Source organism: Gracilinanus agilis, chromosome 2 (assembly GCF_016433145.1).
Source record: "Gracilinanus agilis isolate LMUSP501 chromosome 2, AgileGrace, whole genome shotgun sequence".
In the NCBI taxonomy this organism is placed as follows: Eukaryota; Metazoa; Chordata; class Mammalia; order Didelphimorphia; family Didelphidae; genus Gracilinanus; species Gracilinanus agilis.
In genome coordinates this window covers 672,272,242-672,291,496 of record NC_058131.1, presented here as the reverse complement: position 1 = coordinate 672,291,496, position 19,255 = coordinate 672,272,242, and the positions used below count along the sequence as shown (strand labels likewise).

At 43.2% G+C, this 19,255-nt stretch overlaps 1 protein-coding gene across 2 annotated transcripts in view; it reads right to left on the bottom strand.

Moving 5' to 3' along the window:
• Window positions 1-5,569: 5,569 nt before the first annotated feature.
• Window positions 5,570-19,255, bottom strand: part of MICU1 (mitochondrial calcium uptake 1) — a 240,744-nt gene continuing 227,058 nt past the window's right edge. For both annotated transcript variants that reach the window (XM_044659090.1, XM_044659089.1), the window contains 2 exons: window positions 10,604-10,693; window positions 5,570-6,493 (listed from right to left, as the gene is read on the bottom strand). In XM_044659090.1, the coding sequence (XP_044515025.1) occupies window positions 6,336-6,493; window positions 10,604-10,693 (248 nt within the window). In that variant the 3' untranslated portion in view covers window positions 5,570-6,335. The remainder of the gene's footprint in view (window positions 6,494-10,603; window positions 10,694-19,255) is intronic.

Here is a 19,255-nt window from a genome sequence, read left to right as displayed (position 1 = left end):
TGGATGTGGACAGCGTTTTTTCTCATAAGTTCCTCTAAATTGTCCTGGATCATTGCATTGCTGCTGGTAGAAAAGTCCATTACATTCTATTGTGCCACAGTGTATCAGTCTCTGTGTATAAGGTTCTCCTGGTTCTGCTCCTTTCACTCTGCATCAATTCCTGGAGGTCTTTCCAGTTCACATGGAATTCCTCTAGTTCATTATTGAAGGAACTATTTTTTAGCCTTTTTTCTATGCATCCCATCTTAATGTGAATCCTACAGGTAAATGGCATACAGATATTGGCTGAAATGAGAGAGAAGTGAGTGGCTGAGGGGAGAGATCTGGCCTGAGAGCCAGGAAGCCCCCAGGTTAAGCTCTGCCTCTGGCCTCAGCTCGCTAGGAAAGCCTGGCAGGTCACTGGAACTCTCAGGACAACTTTAGAGAAAGTGATGACCTGCATTGGGAGGGAGTTTACTCTCTAGAATGTTCTCTATACCAGTGAACCATATGAGTCTAGTCCCTATCTCCATATATCCTTATAAACAACAGTAATAATGAGTTAGCATTTATAGAAGGCTTCAAGGTTTGCAAAGTGCTTTACATGTATTATCTTATTTGCTCTTCCAGCAACTTGGTGAAGGAAGGGCTATATTATTCCCATTTTGTAGAGGAGGAAAGGAGGCAAACAGAGGTCAAATGACTGCCCAGGGCCATACACCTGCTAAGTGCCCAAGGTAGGATTTTAACTAGTTTTCCTGCTTTCTGGTTGCCCTATATTTTATCCAGAAAACTCCTTAAAGTCCAGGGCTGCTTCTCATTTAATTTTTGTATCCTCAGTGTCAAGTACAATGTCTGAAACGTGGGCGTTTGATAAATGACTTAGATTGGATTAAGAGACAGTTCACATGGATTTGTGAGATGATAAGCTAAGAGAGGAGAGAAGGGTTATAGATTCATAGAAGTTCCCTGAATATGAAGCCTGCACCATCTGTTTTTTCAGATGAAGGAAAGACTCTTCTATGTAGATGAGGACCCTTTTTGCCTTTTTCTGTGGGGACCAATACACAAACTATCTTCTGAGGTATATTGTGAGCCTGAGTGTTTGCATGGGAGGCGATAGCCCTCTTCCCTTTGTAGTAGGAACAATACATGAGCTATATTCTGATGTACCTGGTGAAACCCTCATAAATTAAGACATGAATCAAAGGAATGATTTTGAGAATCTCTCGACTAAACTTGGACCAGAGGTGGGGCTCTGAGACAAAAGTCTGCATAATTAAGAAGTTATGTTTTGGGGGTAGCGAGGTGCCCAGTGTATTGAGTGCCAGGCCTTGAGATGGGAGTCCTGGGTTCAAATTTAACCCTAGCTGTAAGACCCTAGGCAAGTCACTTAACCCCCATTGCCTAGCCCTTATCACTCAACTGCCTTGGAACCAGTATACGGTGTTGATTCTAAAGAGGAAGCTAGGGGTTTTTAAAAAAAAAGAAAGAGAGGGAGCTATGGAGCGCATGCTAGGCTAGAGAGTTTTTGATCAGGGGAGCACAGAACTATTCATTAGGAAGCTTATTTTTTCATTCCTTGTAAACTCCAAGGTGTTCTGCATTCTACCTTACATGTGACAGATGCCCAATATTTATCGAATAAATGTTTGGCCTGTCAGGATTTGGTGCACAATCCCATCTTTTTTTTTTCTTGGTCCTGTAGAATTCAGTCTTCCCCTATCCTTAGCCTTTTATTTAAAAAAATTGTTCTGCCACAGATTTCCAACAAATATTGAAATAAACTTCCTTGCAAAATGCCTCCCTCCTAAAAGTTTACTGATGGTTAACATGAAGGATGTTTGTGTTCTTTAACTCTGGCATCATGGGATTCAATTCTGGCATCGTATTTGACCACAATTTCCTTGCTTCTCTTGAAGCTTTGTTTGTTATAATTTGTTTTCTTGGCCCCGTTTTCTTCCATTTCATTTTTCTTTATAGCATAGCAACAATCCATTATGTTCCTATACCTTAATTTGTTCAGCTGGTCCTTACATATTGGGGATATATTATTGTCAGCTTTTTTGTTATCATAAATAAAACTGCAACGAACATTTCTGGTCTTTTCTTGCTGCCAGTAATCTCCTTGGGCTGTAGTCCTAGGAATGGAGTCTCTAGGTCTAAGAGTATGAATAATTTAGTCATTTTTTCTTTCATAATCCCAATTTCTTTTCCAGAACAGCTAAACCAATTTACAGCTCTACCAGCAGTGAATTATTGTGCCTGTTTTCCCACAGATTCTCCAACCGATTTTGCCATCTTTTAGCACTTTTGCTAGCTTTATGGGCATGAGGTGATATTCTCAGGATAGCTTTAATTTGCACTTCTCTAATTAGCAATGATATTGAACAATGATATTTTTGAGTAGTTAATAATAGACTCTATTTTGTGTTATGAAAATTGCTTCTCCCATCTCTTTTGACCCCTTCTGGTGGAAGGGGTCAAACACACACTTGTATCCATGTTCTATAGTTTTGGGGTGCACTTTTATCAGTAATGAATATGTTTTTTTCTATTTCAATCCATATCTTTTGATTCTAGCCCTATTAATTTTATTTATGAAAAAGTGTTAAAGTTTTGTCTATTTTGCCTTATATAATCTTTTCTATTCCTTGCCAGGATATGCATTTTTCTCCATCCATAAGTGTAAAATATGTAACATTCTCCAATTTTAAAAATAGTGACATGTATTTTGATAATTTTTAAATCTGGAATTTGTCGTGCTATAAGGTGATCGTTGTTGATCTAAATAACTGTTTTTTTACGGGTCCTTTTTCTGTTTCCCCCCAAAGTTCTGGTTCAATAAAGGGTCCTTTCCTCAGTAGTTTGTTTTTTGAGTTTATCACCAATTAGAATTCCTATCGCCTTCCTTCAAGGTTCAATTTGATCGCCATCTCCTACATGAAGTCTTTCTAGATCTCATAGCTATTAGTCATGCTGCCTCCCAAGCCATATTACTTTGTACATATTATATGTACTTTTTTGTGTATGCCATTTCCCCCATGGAATGTGCTTTGCAAGAAGGATCTGTTTATGTCTCTGTATCACAGCCCCTCGACACAGGGCCTGGCACAACGTAGGCACTTAATAACTGCTCTTGACTGAAGGAGTAGGTTTTGAACCCGAGATCAGTGGGCATTATTTCAAACTTTTTGTTGTCTATTCCACTTTTTAATGTTTAAAATTTTGTAGCATATATTTTTATTTTTTAAACCCTTATCTTCAATCTTAGGATCAATTCTAAGACAGAAGGGTAGCAAGGGCCAGGCAAACAGGGTTAAGTGACTTGCCCAGGGTCATAAAGTTAGGAAGTCTGAGCTCAAATCTGAACCCAGGTCCTCTTGAATCCTAGGTTTGGCACACAATAGTTTTGAATGCTGCTTTATAGTATAGTTTGGGAATTGGTGGAACCAAGCTCTACTCCTTCCATTCCCTATCTCTTGATATTTCTCCAAATGAACCATTTTATCTAATTCTAAAGTAACTCTTTGGTAATTTGATATGGTGAGTATCTAGGTGGCACAGTGGACAGAGTGCTGGATCTGGAGTCAGGAAGACCCGAGTTCAAATCTGGCTTCAGACACTTATTAGCTGTGTGTCCCTGGGCAAGTCACTTAACCCCATATGCCTCAGTTTCCTCATCTGTAAAATGAGCAAGAAAAGGAAATGGCAAACCAGCACAGTATCTTTGCCAAGAAAACCCCAAATGGGGTCATGTAGAGTTGAACATGACTGAACAACAACTGAATTTGTAGAGAAACAGTGATACTATTTTTACTTTATTACCAAGGACCAGTCATAAACAATCTCCCTGGGTGGGCTTCAGTTTCTTTAGTTTTACGTAAACGGAGGGGCTAGGACTAGATGATATCAAGGTCCCTTCTACATCTGTGATCCCCATGATCTGATTTCAGCTTTCATCCTTCCAGACTAAAGAGGTTCTGCCTTTAGATTTGTCCTCTTACCCTTTCTCATTGACTTTTGGACTTTCTTCCAGGGCATGAATGCTAGGAAATAGAATGTATGATGCGGTGGCCACATGGTGGCCTTGGTCCCCTAGCAGAATGAACTGAAGGTTCTTCTTGCCTTCTCATCTTTGGTCTAACACCCAATTCCTTTCCCTCATGTGGTAAACCAAGGAGGGCGATCTGTTGTCTTAATGCCATTATCTTCTCTACCCCCAGAGTTAGGATGACTGAGAGCACAGACTAGGGACATTTTGGCTGCATAGGAAAGATGACAGACTAGAAACCCAGGACAGAGGTTTGCTGAGTGACAAGACCTTCTCTGGTTTTCTAATGAATAAGAGCACTGGTAAGGGATGAGAAAGTAAATCTTAGAGAGTCGGGTACTTCGCCCATTTCTTAAAATGGCCTATGAATGATTCAGAGGCAGTTACTTGATAGTCCTCTAATAAGCCCCATTCTTGGGTTTCCAGGTTCCAAAGGACCCAGCCTAACAAGTGTTCTCATTTGTCTTTTGTCTCTCCTGCTCTCCAAGGAGCCTGTTCCAGGACTATTGTCTGAATATTCTCCAGGAGATGGGCCAGGGAAGAAAGACTGGGGACAAGTAGAAGTCCTGAAACTTAGGGGAAGCTCCCTCTTGTCTCATGGCCACCCTAAGGGAGAGGGAGTCTACCTTGGCCCAAGGCTGCTTCAGATGGGTGAAGGTGCAATATTTTAGCGGGGAGGAAGCAAGAAAGGGCAGGTTTGGGAAGTCTGGTGACCTCAGGAAAAAGACGGATCTGACAACTGTGGCATATGCCCCAAGATAGGATGCCAGAACTGAGATTTTCGAACTATCTTAAGGAAAATGTTGATGCTGGCAGGCTTTCCTTGTGTAACTGCTGATATCTTCAGAGACTTTATTCTCTTTTTGGTAGTAAGAGCTCACTGCCCGCAGATGCTCTCTCAGTGAGCCGTGACAATGGTCTTACGTAGCATACTTTTAGATCAGAGATACGCAGACCATCACACATGGCCACTAGCATTGAATTAGCTGAGGTTCTATGGAAGCTGAAGGAATCCCGACTGATCACAGAATCACAGCACTGTGAAGCTAGAAGGCATTGCTCTCACGGGCAAATCTAGTCCAATCGTCTCCTTTTGCAAACAAGGAAACAGAGGCCTGGAGGTGAAATGATTTATCTATGGCAGAGATCCTCAGCCTTTTTTGGGTCATGGCCCTCTTTGGTAGTTTGAGGAATCACGTTTCTAAGTCACTGAGGGAAATGATTAATTCTAGTGCGAGAGAAACAAAGATGTTTTTTCCCCACCTAAGTTCACTGACCCTCCTGGAATTGATCTAAAGATCCCCAAGGGGTGAGGGCTCTGGCTTTGGTCACGTAGCCGGGGGCCGGGCTGTGTCCAGGCCTGGGCTCCCAGAAGGACTGCCCTACGTCCCCTGCCCCCTGCCCCTTCCTCTGACCGTGCTCTGAAGGGCAGCTCGCTCTCCCCTCTGCTCACGGAGATGTTGAGCCCGTCCCCCGCAGGGGCCCAAGCCCGGCGACGCAGGGTGGGATAAAGGCGGCAACAAAAGTCTCGCAGAATTCATTGCAAACGGGTTTAATTAAAGTGATATTTTATACGTGTTTGAGACTGAGGACAGATACAGGCTCCGATCTAGGCCTCTGCTGCGTGGAAGCGCGGCCCCCGGGAGGAGTCACCAGAGAGGGCACGACACAAAGAAGGCAGCGACTAATTCTGCTCATGAAGTCGAGCTTCATTGGGCTTCTTCCAGAGGAGCCCAGGAGGGAAGCGCGACCCTCTCCCGTCCTTCTTGGGGACAAACCAGGCGCTCGGGGTCGCTGGAGCAGGCTGGAGGGCCGGCCCAGAGCGTAAACACGTCCTTCCCCTGGCCAAAGCCTTCCACGGTGACCAAGTTTCCTTGCTGACCCCACACCGTGGAAGACTGCGCTGCTGCTCAGTTTTCTCCAATAGGGAATTTTCTTTAAAAAAAAAAAAGTGAGGGAGAAAAGCAAATCACTTTCTTTAAAAATATGGTTAGGGTAAGAGCAGCGCGAGAAGGAAGAGAGGACCGACTGCCTCCTCCGGGGCCCTCCACGCGCTACGTCCATCAGCCTTGGTTACGGGACGCAGAGAGAAGGCAGACTGTGAAGGAGGCAGCAAGGAGACTCCTGCTGTGACTAAGCCCTGGGAAAAGCGGGGAAGGGGGCCGGCAGAGGCGATGGGTCCTGCCCTCTGAGGGGCCCCGGGCTGGCCCGGAGTTTGGGGCTCGGCGGCCTCGGCCATCGGTCTCGCCAGGGGGCGCCCGGGCTGCTGGGGCAGTCTCGGCCCGACGGGCGCTTTGGGTCACTATTTGGGAAAAGCGAAGTCCCAGGCCGTGTCCTGAGCACACTTCCACATGGCCCTCATGAGGCGGGTGAAGCCCATGTCTTTGGGCTTCTCCAGGCCTCGCATGAGCCGCTGCTTCATGATGGAAACGAACTCCTTGTTGCTCAGCTCCCCATTGCCTGCAGACAAAGAGAAACACACTGGGGTTACGGGGGTTCCTGGAGCAGGAAATCTCAGGCCGCCGTGGGGGCCCCCAGAAACACCAGGCAAGGCTGTCCTTTCTGTTCCTGCAATGGACACTGGAAGCCAGCATCGACCTCGGAGTGTCAGTGATTCCCCAACCTATTCATTCATTCATTCATTCATTCATTCATTCATTCATTCATTTTAACCCTCAACTTCTGTGTTTTGGCTCCTAGGTGGAAGAGTGGTAAGGGTGGGCAATGGGGGTCAAGTGACTTGCCCAGGGTCACACAGCTGGGAAGTGGCTGAGGCCAGATTTGAACCCAGGACCTCCCGTCTCTAGGCCTGGCTCTCAATCCACTGAGCTACCCAGCTGCCCCTTCCTCCCCAACCTATTTAACACGGAGCTTCGTTTTCCCCAATCTGTCAAGTAAGTGTGCTCAAACCAGAGAACCCGGCAGGCCCTTGTGGGGTTCTTTGAGTTTATACTTCAGAGTCCTAGTTTTGGCCCAAGGAGCCTTGAGATCATCTCATCTCACCCTCCCGTTTGACAGATGGACAAAATGCCGTCAGAGATGAAACGGGCGGGACAAAGCTGGCTCCCAAAAGGCCTTCAGGAGCAGCAGCACGACAAGCCTCCTCCTTGTGGAGGGAGAGCCCGGCCGATCTCCCACTCATACCGCCAGGCCCCTCTGGACATGGACACAGCACCTGCCAGGGGGCTGCCATATGACTCTGTGACTGTCCTAGCAGAGGTGGGGCTGACCCCGGCAGAAAGGGGGATGGGGGCAGCCAGGCAGGTCAGTGGATGGAGAGCCAGGCCTAGAGACGGGGGATCCAGGGTTCAAATCTGGCCTCAGACGCTTCCCAGCTGTGTGACCCTGAGCAAGTCACTTAACGCCCAATCCCCAGCCCTTACTGCCCTTCGGCCTTAGAACCAACACACAGTATATTCCGTTGTGAGGGTTATTTAGTTATTAATTTAGTATTAGTGTTGGACCTAGCAGGAAGGGCTGGAGGATTCCAAGAAGGAATGAAGAAGCAGGAAGTGGGGTTTGGACTTGGGGAGACTCCATAGTGGTTGGGACATAACTGTTGCTAACCCTGGGAGAACTCAGAGTTAGGAAAAACTGCATCCAGATTCCCTGAGATCCTGAGAGAGGTGGAGGCTTTCAGCAGTGGACATCAGACCTGCAGAGCAGCACCAAGTGGGGAAGTGGTTTGTGATCTGGTGTACAGCATGGCAAACTCTCCCCCTGCCTGGGTACCTGGGATCACCTGTCCTGGTGGAGTTGGCTCCTGGCATCCTGAGACCATCCTTGAGATCCCAACTGAAAGCCATCCTCAGGCCCTTTAGCTGAGCTGACCATACCTGGCTGGAACCAGGTTTGGAGGAGCCTCCCTGTGACTTCAGTGCTGCTTCCTTTGGGCCCTGCCTGACTTAGGTCAATAGAATAGTGTAGTCAAGTCCTTTCCTGTCCCCTGTGGTTTGTCCTTAGTTGTTAAAAGTAGAATCCCTAATACCCATCCTTGTCTATTTGTTTATTCAATTAAAACTGTTACAACTTTTACCTGTTGCCTGCTGGTTCCATAGGCTCTAACCTAGGTGAGCTGAGTGACTGTGGGCCAAACTGCCATTCTTGTGACAGTTAACAGCTTGGCAGTAAACCCTGGTCTTCCTATCCTGTTTGGTCCAGACCATCAGACATTCCTGTCTCTCCTTCACCCCAGTGTGAACCCACAAAACCATTTAGATTACATTCTTAATAATCCTCCATTACAATTCTAACATGGAAGGGGAGGGCTGGGGAAAAAAAAGGAAAGGATGGGAGAAGGAAACTCAGAAATCAGTAAGCCCAGCAGCAGCAACCCTGGAGGGGCTACTGATTTCTCTGTGAATAGGGCGATGGATATTTTTTACCACAGAAATACCCAAACCACAAGGATTATACTCGGTAAGGGCTGGGCTTCTTGGGCAGAAGGTTCTGGACCTTCATTCAACAGCTGCAGTATTTTTGCTGTGCCCTTTTGGTCTGGAGCTCAGACTTCAAAGTGAAGCCAGCATCCCTGTCCATGTGCTAATCCTCTGGAACACATTCCGCCATGGTTTAGGGTGACACCAACCCCAGGATGTGTGCAGGGAAGCCCTAGTACGTGACAGGAATTTGATTTGCTTTTCTGGGTCAGGGCAAGACTTCCACAGCCCTGAATTCATTCTTGGACTTCAGATTCAAAGAGAAATGACATCCACAACCACAGAGGATCCGCCGAAGTTCACTGTAAATAAGAACTCTGCTTTGAAGGTCTCCGATTGGTCTCTATGGACCGCCTGCATCCCCTGAACCGGAGATGGCAAACCTCTGACACCCATTTTTGATGACAGTCTGGGGCTGCACGCCGAGGATGAAACATTTGCTGTAGTGTCATGTAGACACTCTGTGCACTATAGATATTAATTTACCTATTTTGGTTTGTTAAATATAGTTATGTATTATAATTATACATTTTTGTTATTTAAACTATAAATATTGTGAAATTATGGCTTTTTTCTCAAAGTGACACCACCTGAGTTATGCTCGTTTTTTTGGCAAATTTTGACACATCAAGCTCAAAAGGTTGCCCATCACTGCCCTAAGCCATACAGCACACAGGTCAAGAGCTCTTGGGAACGGCCAACCACCTCTGATACTGGCTTTATTTTGCATCTCAGATTCAGTTTTGTGAGCCTTCGTTCAATCCGAGTTTTTCCCCTCCACCCAAGAAGTCAGATTTATGGTTATCCTTCTATTACCAGAATCTGCTCTAATAGTAAGAGGTGGGTTCTGCTGCTAAACGGGTCACGTCTTCCCACAAAGTCTCATTCTAGAGATCCTGCTAAAACCCTGGCATATCTTCCATGTTATCAAATATGGCGCTCCCATGCCAAGAAGGAGGGAGATGCAGGTCACATTTTCCCTAGTTCCTCCCCAGAAGTGAAGTCTTGGTTCAGAAGCAAACATCATGACTTCAGTCCTTCTCAGCTCTCAATGTAAACTCAACCAAGGCAGAAGAACCAAGAAAAATGAAGAATTTTACTAGTCATGACAACAGATCCACGCTGAAACCAAACTGATGTTGGTAAGCACATACTGATAACACTACAGTGGAGTAGAAAGCAGAGAGTCTCATGTCCATAGATATAAGACCATTCTGGGGACAGGAAAACTGAATGTGATATGTAATCAGTCACCAAGCATTGGTGCTGGGCATTGTGCTAAGTGCTGGGCATACAAAGAAAGGAAAAATACAGTTCTTGCTCTCAAACAGCTCATACTCTTAGAGGGCAGCTGGGTAGCTCAGTGGACTGAGTCAGGCCTAGAGACAGGAGGTCTTGGGTTCAAATCTGACCTCAGATACTTCTTAGCTGTGTGACCCTGGGCAAGTCACTTAATCCTCACTGCCTAGCCCTTCCTGCTCTTCTGCCTTCGAACCAATACATAGTATTGATTCTAAGATGGAAGGTGAGGGCTTAAAACCCCCCCAACAAAAAATAGCTCATAGTCTAAAGAGAGAGAGAACATGCAAACAACTATGTTTAAGCAAGATATGGAAAGGATAAATTAAGAGATAATCCCAGAGGGAGAGCCACGAATGGATAAGCCTGGGGATCGCTAGGGAAAATGTAGAGACTCTTTGAAGTCCATGGAAATGGAGGCTCCTGTGAATCGTTCTACTGAATCAAACTAGTCATCTACTGATAACTTAGAATTTAGCCTCTCCCCTAGAAACCCCCAAATTCCTGTGAGCTCCTAATCTTAGTGAGTGGCAAGCTGCCTTCCATGTTTCTGCTTTGAATCACAAGGTGCTTAGAGTAAGAAAATTTAGCTTGGGGCCAGAAAGATTATAAGCAAATAAAATCAGGGTTGAAAACCCTGGCCACGAGGCTGGGATTTCTTGAGATCTTTACTACGGATGGCTCTAACTTTGTGACGAGGGGAGGAGGGTGGTGGAAGTGGTACGGGGCCAGCTGAGTTTAACAGCTATCTGCAACGTTACCTTATACACAGTGTAAGCTGTCCCATCATTAGGAGATGCTTTTCCCACTAAAGCCAAAGGACTCTACTCACCATCACAGTCAAAGAGGGCAAACACCACATCACACACATGGTCTGAGAGTTCCACTTTAGCCACTGTCTTGGCCACCTGTTGCATGGTCACTAAAAGAGAAAAAAGTGACATTGTATTAATGTAGTTCAGCAACTGGTCAAAATCCTGTGCTAAATTTGGAACCAAAGGACTTCCGTTCCAATCCTAGCTCTGATATTTATTTACCTATGTGCCACTGAACAATTCAACCAAATGATTCAATTTTTAAACTTTCTTTTTTTTTTTCAGTTACATGTAGAAACAATTAAAAAAAATTTAAACCCTTACCTTCTGTCTTAGAGTCAATACTGTGTATTGGCTACAAGGCAGAAGAGTGGTAAGGGTAGGCAATGGGGGTCAAGTGTCTTGCCCAGGGTCACACAGCTGGGAAGTGTCTTAGAAACAATTTTTGAAAATTTTTTTCTGACATTTTGCAATTCATATTCTCTCCCTCCTTCTCTCCCCTCCACTCCCTGAGGTAGTAGATAAGTCTGATATAGGTTATACCCATGCTTTCATACAATACATGTTTCTATATTATCATGCTGTGACAGAAGACACATATCACACATACGATAAAAAACTCATGAAATAAATAAAATGTAAGATGGCAATCAGATTCCAACAGCTCCTTCTTTGGCTGTGGATAGCATTTGTTATCATGGTTCTTTTGGAATTATCTTGGAACCTTGTTTTGTTGATAATAGTCTAGAGCAGTGGTTCCCAAACTTTTTTGGCCTACCGCCCCCTTTCCAGAAAAAACATTACTTAGCCCCCTGGAAATTAATTAAAAAAAAATTTAATAGCAATTAATAGGAAAGATAAATGCACCTGTGGCCATCACTGCCCCCCTGGATTGCTGCAGCACCCGCCAGGGGGTGGTGGCGCCCACTTTGGGAATCACTAGTTTAGTCCTTCACAGTAGATCAAGCACATTATTATCTCTGCTACTGTATACATTGTTCTCCTGGTTCTGCTCTCTTCACTTTGTATCAGTTCCTATACGTCTTTTCAGGTTTTTCTGAACTCATCCTGTTAGTCATTTTTTAAGGTGAGACAGTATTCCATTACAACCATATACCACAACTTGTTCCCCAATTGATAGACAACCTCTACGTATCCAATTCTTTGCCAATACAAAAAGTTACTAAAAATATTTTTAGACAAGTAGGCATATCTCCTATCTTTCCCCTTATCTCTGATCTCATTGGGAAGCAGACTCAGGAGTAGTATTACTGGGTCAAAGGGTATATAGAGTTTTATGGCTATTCGGTCATGGTTCCATTTTGTTCTCCAGAATGGTCATATCATTAACTGAACAATTAATATATATTTATTGAAACTTTATGACTATGGACAACTCTCATTTCTCAAGACCTCCATTTTCTTTCTTTTAAAGAAACTTTATTTAATTAATTGATTTAGAATACTTTTCCATGGTTACATGATTCATGTTCTTTCTCCCTTTCTCCTTCCCCACTCCCAGCAGACCTCCATTTTCTCATCTGAAAAGTGAGGGGGAATGGATTAGATGTCTTCTAAGATCTCTTCCAACTTTATGTGATCCTAACTATGGTTCTTGGTAGCCAGAAGGAAAAGTTCCAAAAACATTCCCTCAGGGAGATTGATTTTTTATTGGCATCAAAAAGTAGGTGCCTGAGGGGTAACTAAATGGCTCAGTAGATAGAGCCAGGCTTGGAGAATAGAGGCTCTGAGTTCAAATCTGATCTTAGACATGCCCTAACTGTGTGATCCTGAGCAAGTCACTTAATCCTAACTGCATAATCCTTACTACTATTCTGCCTTGGAACAGCTACTTAGTTTAAGTTCTAAGATGGAAGAAAAGGGTTAAAAAAAAAAAAGTAAGTACCTGACTGCAAATTCTTCCTTATAGACAGAATTATACAGGAAGTAGACTCTGATTTCTGGATGCTCCCTAACTATCTCTAGATCAGTGATGGGCAAACTTTTTAAAGAGGGGGCCAAAGGAAAGGAAATGCTCCTCTGTCAGTCTGTTTCTAAGGCAACTCTTTCCAAGTTTCATTGTATTGTATCCTATTCATTGTATTCATCAGATTAGGAATAATGTCTGCAGGGGGTGGATAGAACATTTCAGAGGGCCAGACCAGGCCATAGCTTGCCCATCACTGATCTATATTATAACTTTTCTTGAAAGGGCTAAAATAAGTAAGTGAACTGCCTACAATTTGTTGGCTTGGAAAGTCATACCAGCAGAGCCAGAGTTATCTCCTTTCTCTCTAAGGCTGGTGCCGCTATTTGTTTAAATTACGCAGCCTCACCAGGTTGCAGACTCCCTGGGAGGGCTCCTAGAGACCTTCTAAGTGGGGTTGAGATAGCTCAGCATCCTGCACTCAGAAGTACCCGTCTTCATTTCCCTCTTCTCCAGTACTACCTCATTCTAGTTCTCGGGATACAACCTTTATTTTGTTTACTTGTGTAGGTGAGGGGTTCAAACCCTTGGCTACAAAGCTTTACACCAATATTTAAACACTGATTATTTGGGTGGACCTTCTTGGCCCGAAACCTGGACTCAACTCTCCTATGATGGTTGAGAGAAGTATGAAGTTGGGATGTTTACCATAATTTGCCAAATGATGCCTCATACTTTGGCCATCTCCTTCAAAGGCATCTCCCACGGAGAGGGGAGGGGGCAGGACTTATTTGCTTAAAATCCAGTTAAAAAATAAACCAAGCAACGAGCAGAAAAAGACCTCTCTTCTATTAGATGTGTGGAAGTTTTTTGTTTTTAGTAACAGGCAAAAAAGAGCAATCTATTGGCTATAAGCAAGGACAATTTGGATTAAAATAATCCTTATTATGTTTAGAAGGGCTCACCTCTATCACTACAGGTTTAAACTACCAAGGAAATAATATTTTCAAACTCTTTAGGCAAGATAAAAACAAGGTTCCTGTTCCTTGCTACTGATTCCCTCCCCTGCCTCTGCCTGCCCTGCCTTTATAGGAGCCTTGTACCAGCTATTTTCTTCTTTTCTAATCTTGCTCTGCGGGATGAGAAGTCTTCTCTGCAGCCCCCACATCTCAAAGACTTATTATGCACACACACTTTTATAGTAACCTATATATCATTGTCATTGCTTATCATAGACAGCAATGCACACACAAATTACTGAACTGAGGACTAGTCAAACCCAGAGGGGAAAAGAGCCAGTTTCAAGCTATGAATCAATCAGCAATGAAATCCTCTTTGGTAAATATTGGATGAGTTTCATCAGAAAGCACCAAAGGTAATGTTAATATAAAACCAGGGGTCAGGAAGGCCTTCTTTCTATCTTTTCTGTTCCTGCTCCCATCTTCCTCTGTTCCTGTTTTTCATCTGATCTCTCCCTGTACACATATTCTTATCAATCTACATTAACTATTATGGGGCTAAATAAAGCCAAGAGAAAGAAATATTCTAATAATCCATAGGTCACCTGGTATGACAGGAAGAGTTGCAAGCTGAACTTTGCCATTGGCCTAGGGGCACCATTAATAGCCTGTCCTTCAAGTTTCTTCATCTGCAGAATTATAGGAGTTTGAACTAGATAATCCTTAAGGTGCTTTTCAGTTTGTTTCAATCATTTATTTATTCAATAAAAATTGAGATGTAATAAACCCTGTGCTGAAGGAGATAGCAAATTAAGTAAAGATATGGTCCTTGGCCTTCTGGAGTTTATAATCTGGTAGTTGTTTTTTTTAAATTATTTTTTTAAACCCTAATATCTTTTATATATCCTTCTATATTAATTTTATTTGCTACAGGGCTAGGCAATGGGGGTTAGGTGACTTGCCCAGGGTCACACAGCTAGGAAGTGTCTGAGGCCAGATTTGAACCTAGGACCTCCTGTCTCTAGGCCTGACTCTCAATCCATTGAGCCATCCAGCTGCCCCCAATAATCTGGTAGTTTTGGCTTTAAGAATATAGAAATGTCCTTATGGAACACTGTCTAGAACTCCCCAGATTCTCATCCGGTGGCTTAAAGGGTACAAGTGATATTCTTAACCTTAATGATCTTCATTTGTTTGCCAATGAGAACAGCCAGCTCATTATAAGCATTTATTGAGAACCTAATGTGTGTCTAGCCCAATACTAGAGGCTATAACCATCAAAGACACAGATAAACCTCCTACTCCTATGATGAGTAGTTAGGAAAAACAAAAAAAAAAGTACAAAATGAGAGCAAAATTAATTATGTGTGTACATACACACGTAATTACATTTTATTTTCAACTCTAAATTTTTCCCTACCTTCCTCTACTCTCCCCATTGAGAAGGCAAGCAAAACAAAACCCATTACAAATATGTATAATCCTACAAAACAAATCTTCCATTAGCCATACCCAAAAAAAAAAAAAGAAAGGAAAAAAAAAGGCTCTAATCTGCACCGAGTCTATCATTTTTCTATTTGGATAGTATGTTTCAACATCAATCTTTGGAACTGTGGTTGGTTGTGATGTTGATTAGTTACTAAGTCTTACAAAGTTGACTGTCTTTATGATATTGTTTTTATTGTATAAATTGTTCTGGTTCTGTTCATTTCACTTTGTATTTGTTCATACAAGTCTTCTCAGGTTTCTCTGAAAGCAACCTCTTCATTTCTTGCAGCTCAATAGTATTCCACCACATCCATATTCCATAACTTGTATACATAATATAACCCAACTGACGGAAATGCCTTTAGTTTCCAATTCTCTGTATCTATAACAAGAGCTGCTCTCTTGTTATAGATACAGAGGGTCTTTTTTCTCATTTTTTATCTCTTTGGGGGAAAGATTTACTAGGACTGTGGCTGGATCTAAGGGTATGCAGAATTTAATAGTTTTTGGGGCATAGCTCCAAAGTGCTTTCCAAAATGGTTGGACCAGTTCACTGCTATGCCAGTAGGAACAATTGTGAAAGAAAAAAATACTGTGAAGTTCAGGCAGGTGTAATTCTTATAGACCTAGATGAAGGGAGGAGACTATCTGGGAAAGTTTTGTGAAGGAGATGCAATTTGAAATTTTTGGAGTTGGTCAGGGCAATTGGTTCAGCTTTTGTGGAGCCTACATAGTGGGGAATAACTGAGTGAGGACACTGAGAACTGAAAGTGGGACATGGTGAGCAGAGAGATCATTAAGTGTCCTGAATACCATGTCGAGCCAAGAGAGCAAGGAAGTGAGGTGACAAAAATGGTGTCTGAATGGAAAATGATTTTGGCAGCTGTGTACAACAAGGATTGGAAGTCAGGGGAGAGAACGTGGGAGGCTGTTACAGCTGCCTGGAAATGAAGTAAGAACTCCTAGGTTTCCCCCTCTTCTCCTTCTTACCTCTCTCCTCCCTCTTCTAGCTAGATGTTATTTCTAGGGTTGAGGAAGAAAATGGGGGCAGGGACCTAATCCATTATAGTGAGAGGTTTTTCCCACTTCCACTGCACTTACTACTTTATGCTCAAGCAGAATGGTATTAAACATACATGGGAACTTGGGGAGAAATAGCTCTGAGCTGCATCTTTGGTGGTGACTCCTGGGGATTCAGTAGTTGAGAGCAATCTATCCTTTCTCTTCGAATCACTAGACAGCCTTTCAGAGTGGCCTTGGAAGTGTTAAATGCTCTGTATTTCAATGTTTCCAACTATATAGCACTGCAGTTGGCCACCATTAATCCCCTTTAGGGATACAAACTGAGATAAGTGAGAGTTCAGAATGCTTTAGAACAAGGTGGAAGATGTCTGTGCTTTAGGGAATCCAGAGGTTGCTGCACTGCTGGGTTTTAAGTCTCAGCCTTGCATACCACAGAATTTGATTTTTTCAGCTCACCTAAGATGGATCAGGCCCCATGAATAAGTCCTGCTAATGATATTCGCAGCAGAATTGGAGTGTAAATTTTAAATGCGAGCCATAACTGCCAAATGGACCAGAACACTGTCAGCAGGTCAGCATATTCCCTTTTGAATAGGGAAACCCAATTAAGATTATAAAATTCCTTTGTGAAGAAAGAATGAGCAAAGGTAACTGGATCTTCCATAAGGATATTTTCATTCTGCTGTGAGCCCCTAATAAAGGGCCTTGGTGTTAGCAAGAGGATCTTCTTTCCTGGTCAGTGTGAATTCATCATTAATAAATCCTCTCTCTGTTTTTCTCTGGCATGTCACAATGATTCACATACTCCTCATTGCCATATCCCTGTCTCATTTCTGCTCACATAGTTTTTCCCCTTTAGACCGGCTCTGCTCTCTGAGTCTCAGAGATGCTCTCGAAGAGAACAATCTGTTCCAGTCTGCCGTTTTAGAGCTGGAACAATAGATCTGGAGAGGGAAGTGACTTGCTCAAGGTCATAAATGAACTAGTGATTAATGATGACCATGAACTTGGGCCTCCCCACTTCCAATCTACCATTCTTTCTACTGTGGCATGCTCTGGTGACTCTGACTTGCCAGTTTCTCTCCTTGACACTATCTGGCCCTTTTCTTCCAAATAAAACCCATACCCAAACTTGATGAAGGCATCCTCCTGGAGCTTCTGAATAATCTCAGTGCAGGCACTATGGGGTTCTTTGTGAGCCAAAGGAGGAATATGGAACTCTACATCTCTTCAGAGATGGATTGGAGATAAAGTAGAATATGCCAGCATCATCCTGGATTCAGGGAAGGGAACCAGTCATGGCGGATTTCAGTAAAGCTTACCAAAGGCTTATTTCTGTGCCCTTCAAGGATCAGCCCTCAGTGTGTGATTCATAGTGGTGGTGAAAATAAACATGTAACTAGCTGATGAGTTAGTTAGCAAGGCCTCCAGTAAATGAGATGACAGCAGCAGCCAAGAGCTCAACCAACAGCTGCTCCTGATAATTTGCTTCTGTCACCTAAATAAAACTTACAATTGTCTCAAAGAAAACCCATTCCTCTCCTTGTCCCTGTTTTGGTATTCAGGCCAGAGAGTCACTGCCACCAGTCTCTGTGTCCACTGGATGATGAGCTATGACACTGTGAAGATGCTTCAGTTTCATTTTCCTAATGTGAAGGACATTTTTTTTCATGTGCCCCTATTTCCTCATTTGCAAAATACAGGGAGAAGGGAAGATTAGGTGACCTTTAGGTCTCTTCTAAGCTCTAAAATTAAGATTCTGTGATCCTATGAATAAGTCATGAGGGCAGTCCAAAAGAGGGGGCAAAGCTCAGGAACCCTTGAGGCCTTTCTCTTCTATAAGATGCTAGTTCTATGTTAGAAGCAAGAGAACTGCTGTCTGATGAACCCTGGGACAAGGAACACCCAATAGTAGGAAGAAGACTCTGTAAAGAAGGTTATAAAGGATCTTCCAGTAAGGCTTTCTTTCTTTTTTCTCTTCTTTAAACCCTTACCTTCTGTCTTAGAACCCAAGAACTCTTTCTTCCTTTCTCTCTCTATACTGTATATTCATTCTAAGGCAGAAGAGCAGTAAGGGCTAGACAATAGGGGTTAAATAACTCGCCCTGGGTCACATAGCTAGGAAGTGCCTGAAGCCAGATTTGACCAATAGGGCTTTCAAAAGTTGCCACCACCATCTTGTTTCTTCCCCAAGAAACAGGTGTTGGGTTGGCTTTCAGGTCATTCATATGGCCTGGGCAAATCCCAGACACGGTCAATTTGGTAACAGAAAGGAAAACACGTTGACACTCTCGTGACTAGAGGCCATATTTTATACCACTTTGATAGGTGAACTTTCATTTTGCGCTGCCAGCTGCCAAACCTCCACTGTACTTGCTGGCCCCACATGCCACCACATGGAGACCCTTCCCTTACAACTTCCTTTTCAAGTGTTGCCTTCCCTCATTGGAATTCCTGAGGGTAGGAACTGCTTGTCTATTTCTTTGTACCCCCACCATTTAGCATCCTGCCTTAGTAACTGCTATTATGTACGTGTATGTATGTGTCCGTTCATCTGTCTGTTTGTTTATTTTTCTATCCCACTAGTCAGGAAGAGGAAATGAGAGATTGGAAATGAAGCTGATAAGCACCTCTTCATCTAAGATCACTGGATGTTACAGACAGAAGGAGGCACCTTTAGGACTCAACTAATCTCGAAGCTGTATTTTATTGCTGAGGACACTGAAGTGCTGGAGAAATGAGGTGTTTGTGTCCTAAGTTTGACAGCTAGTGAGTAGCGCATCTGAGGATTGTAATGCTAGCACCTGAAGGATTTTAGAGATCACCGAGTTCATTTTTATCCGAATCCTGAATCTTTTCTCTACATCTGAGATGTCAGATCACTGCTGTAGCCAAACTAGAATAAAATGTAATTAGGGGCAATTAAGTGGCTCAGTGGATTGAGAGTCAGGCCTAGAGATAGGAGGTGCTGGATTCAAACCTGGTGTCAGACAAGTCACTAAACTCCCATTGCTTAGTCCTTACTGCTCTTCTGCTTTTCTTACTGCTCTTCTTATATAGTATTGATTCTAAGAAAGAAGGGTTAAAAAATGAAATTGGAAAATGTTTAACAAAATAAGTAAAAATACAGTGTAACATAGGTAATGTGAATCTGTGGTTTTCTAAGTCAATATGTGCCTGGCGGGAATCTGTTTCTTTTTGAATTTGACACCTTTGCTCTACATCATACCTGAAGAATGATCTTCCAACCTTTGCTTGAACCTATCTCCCAA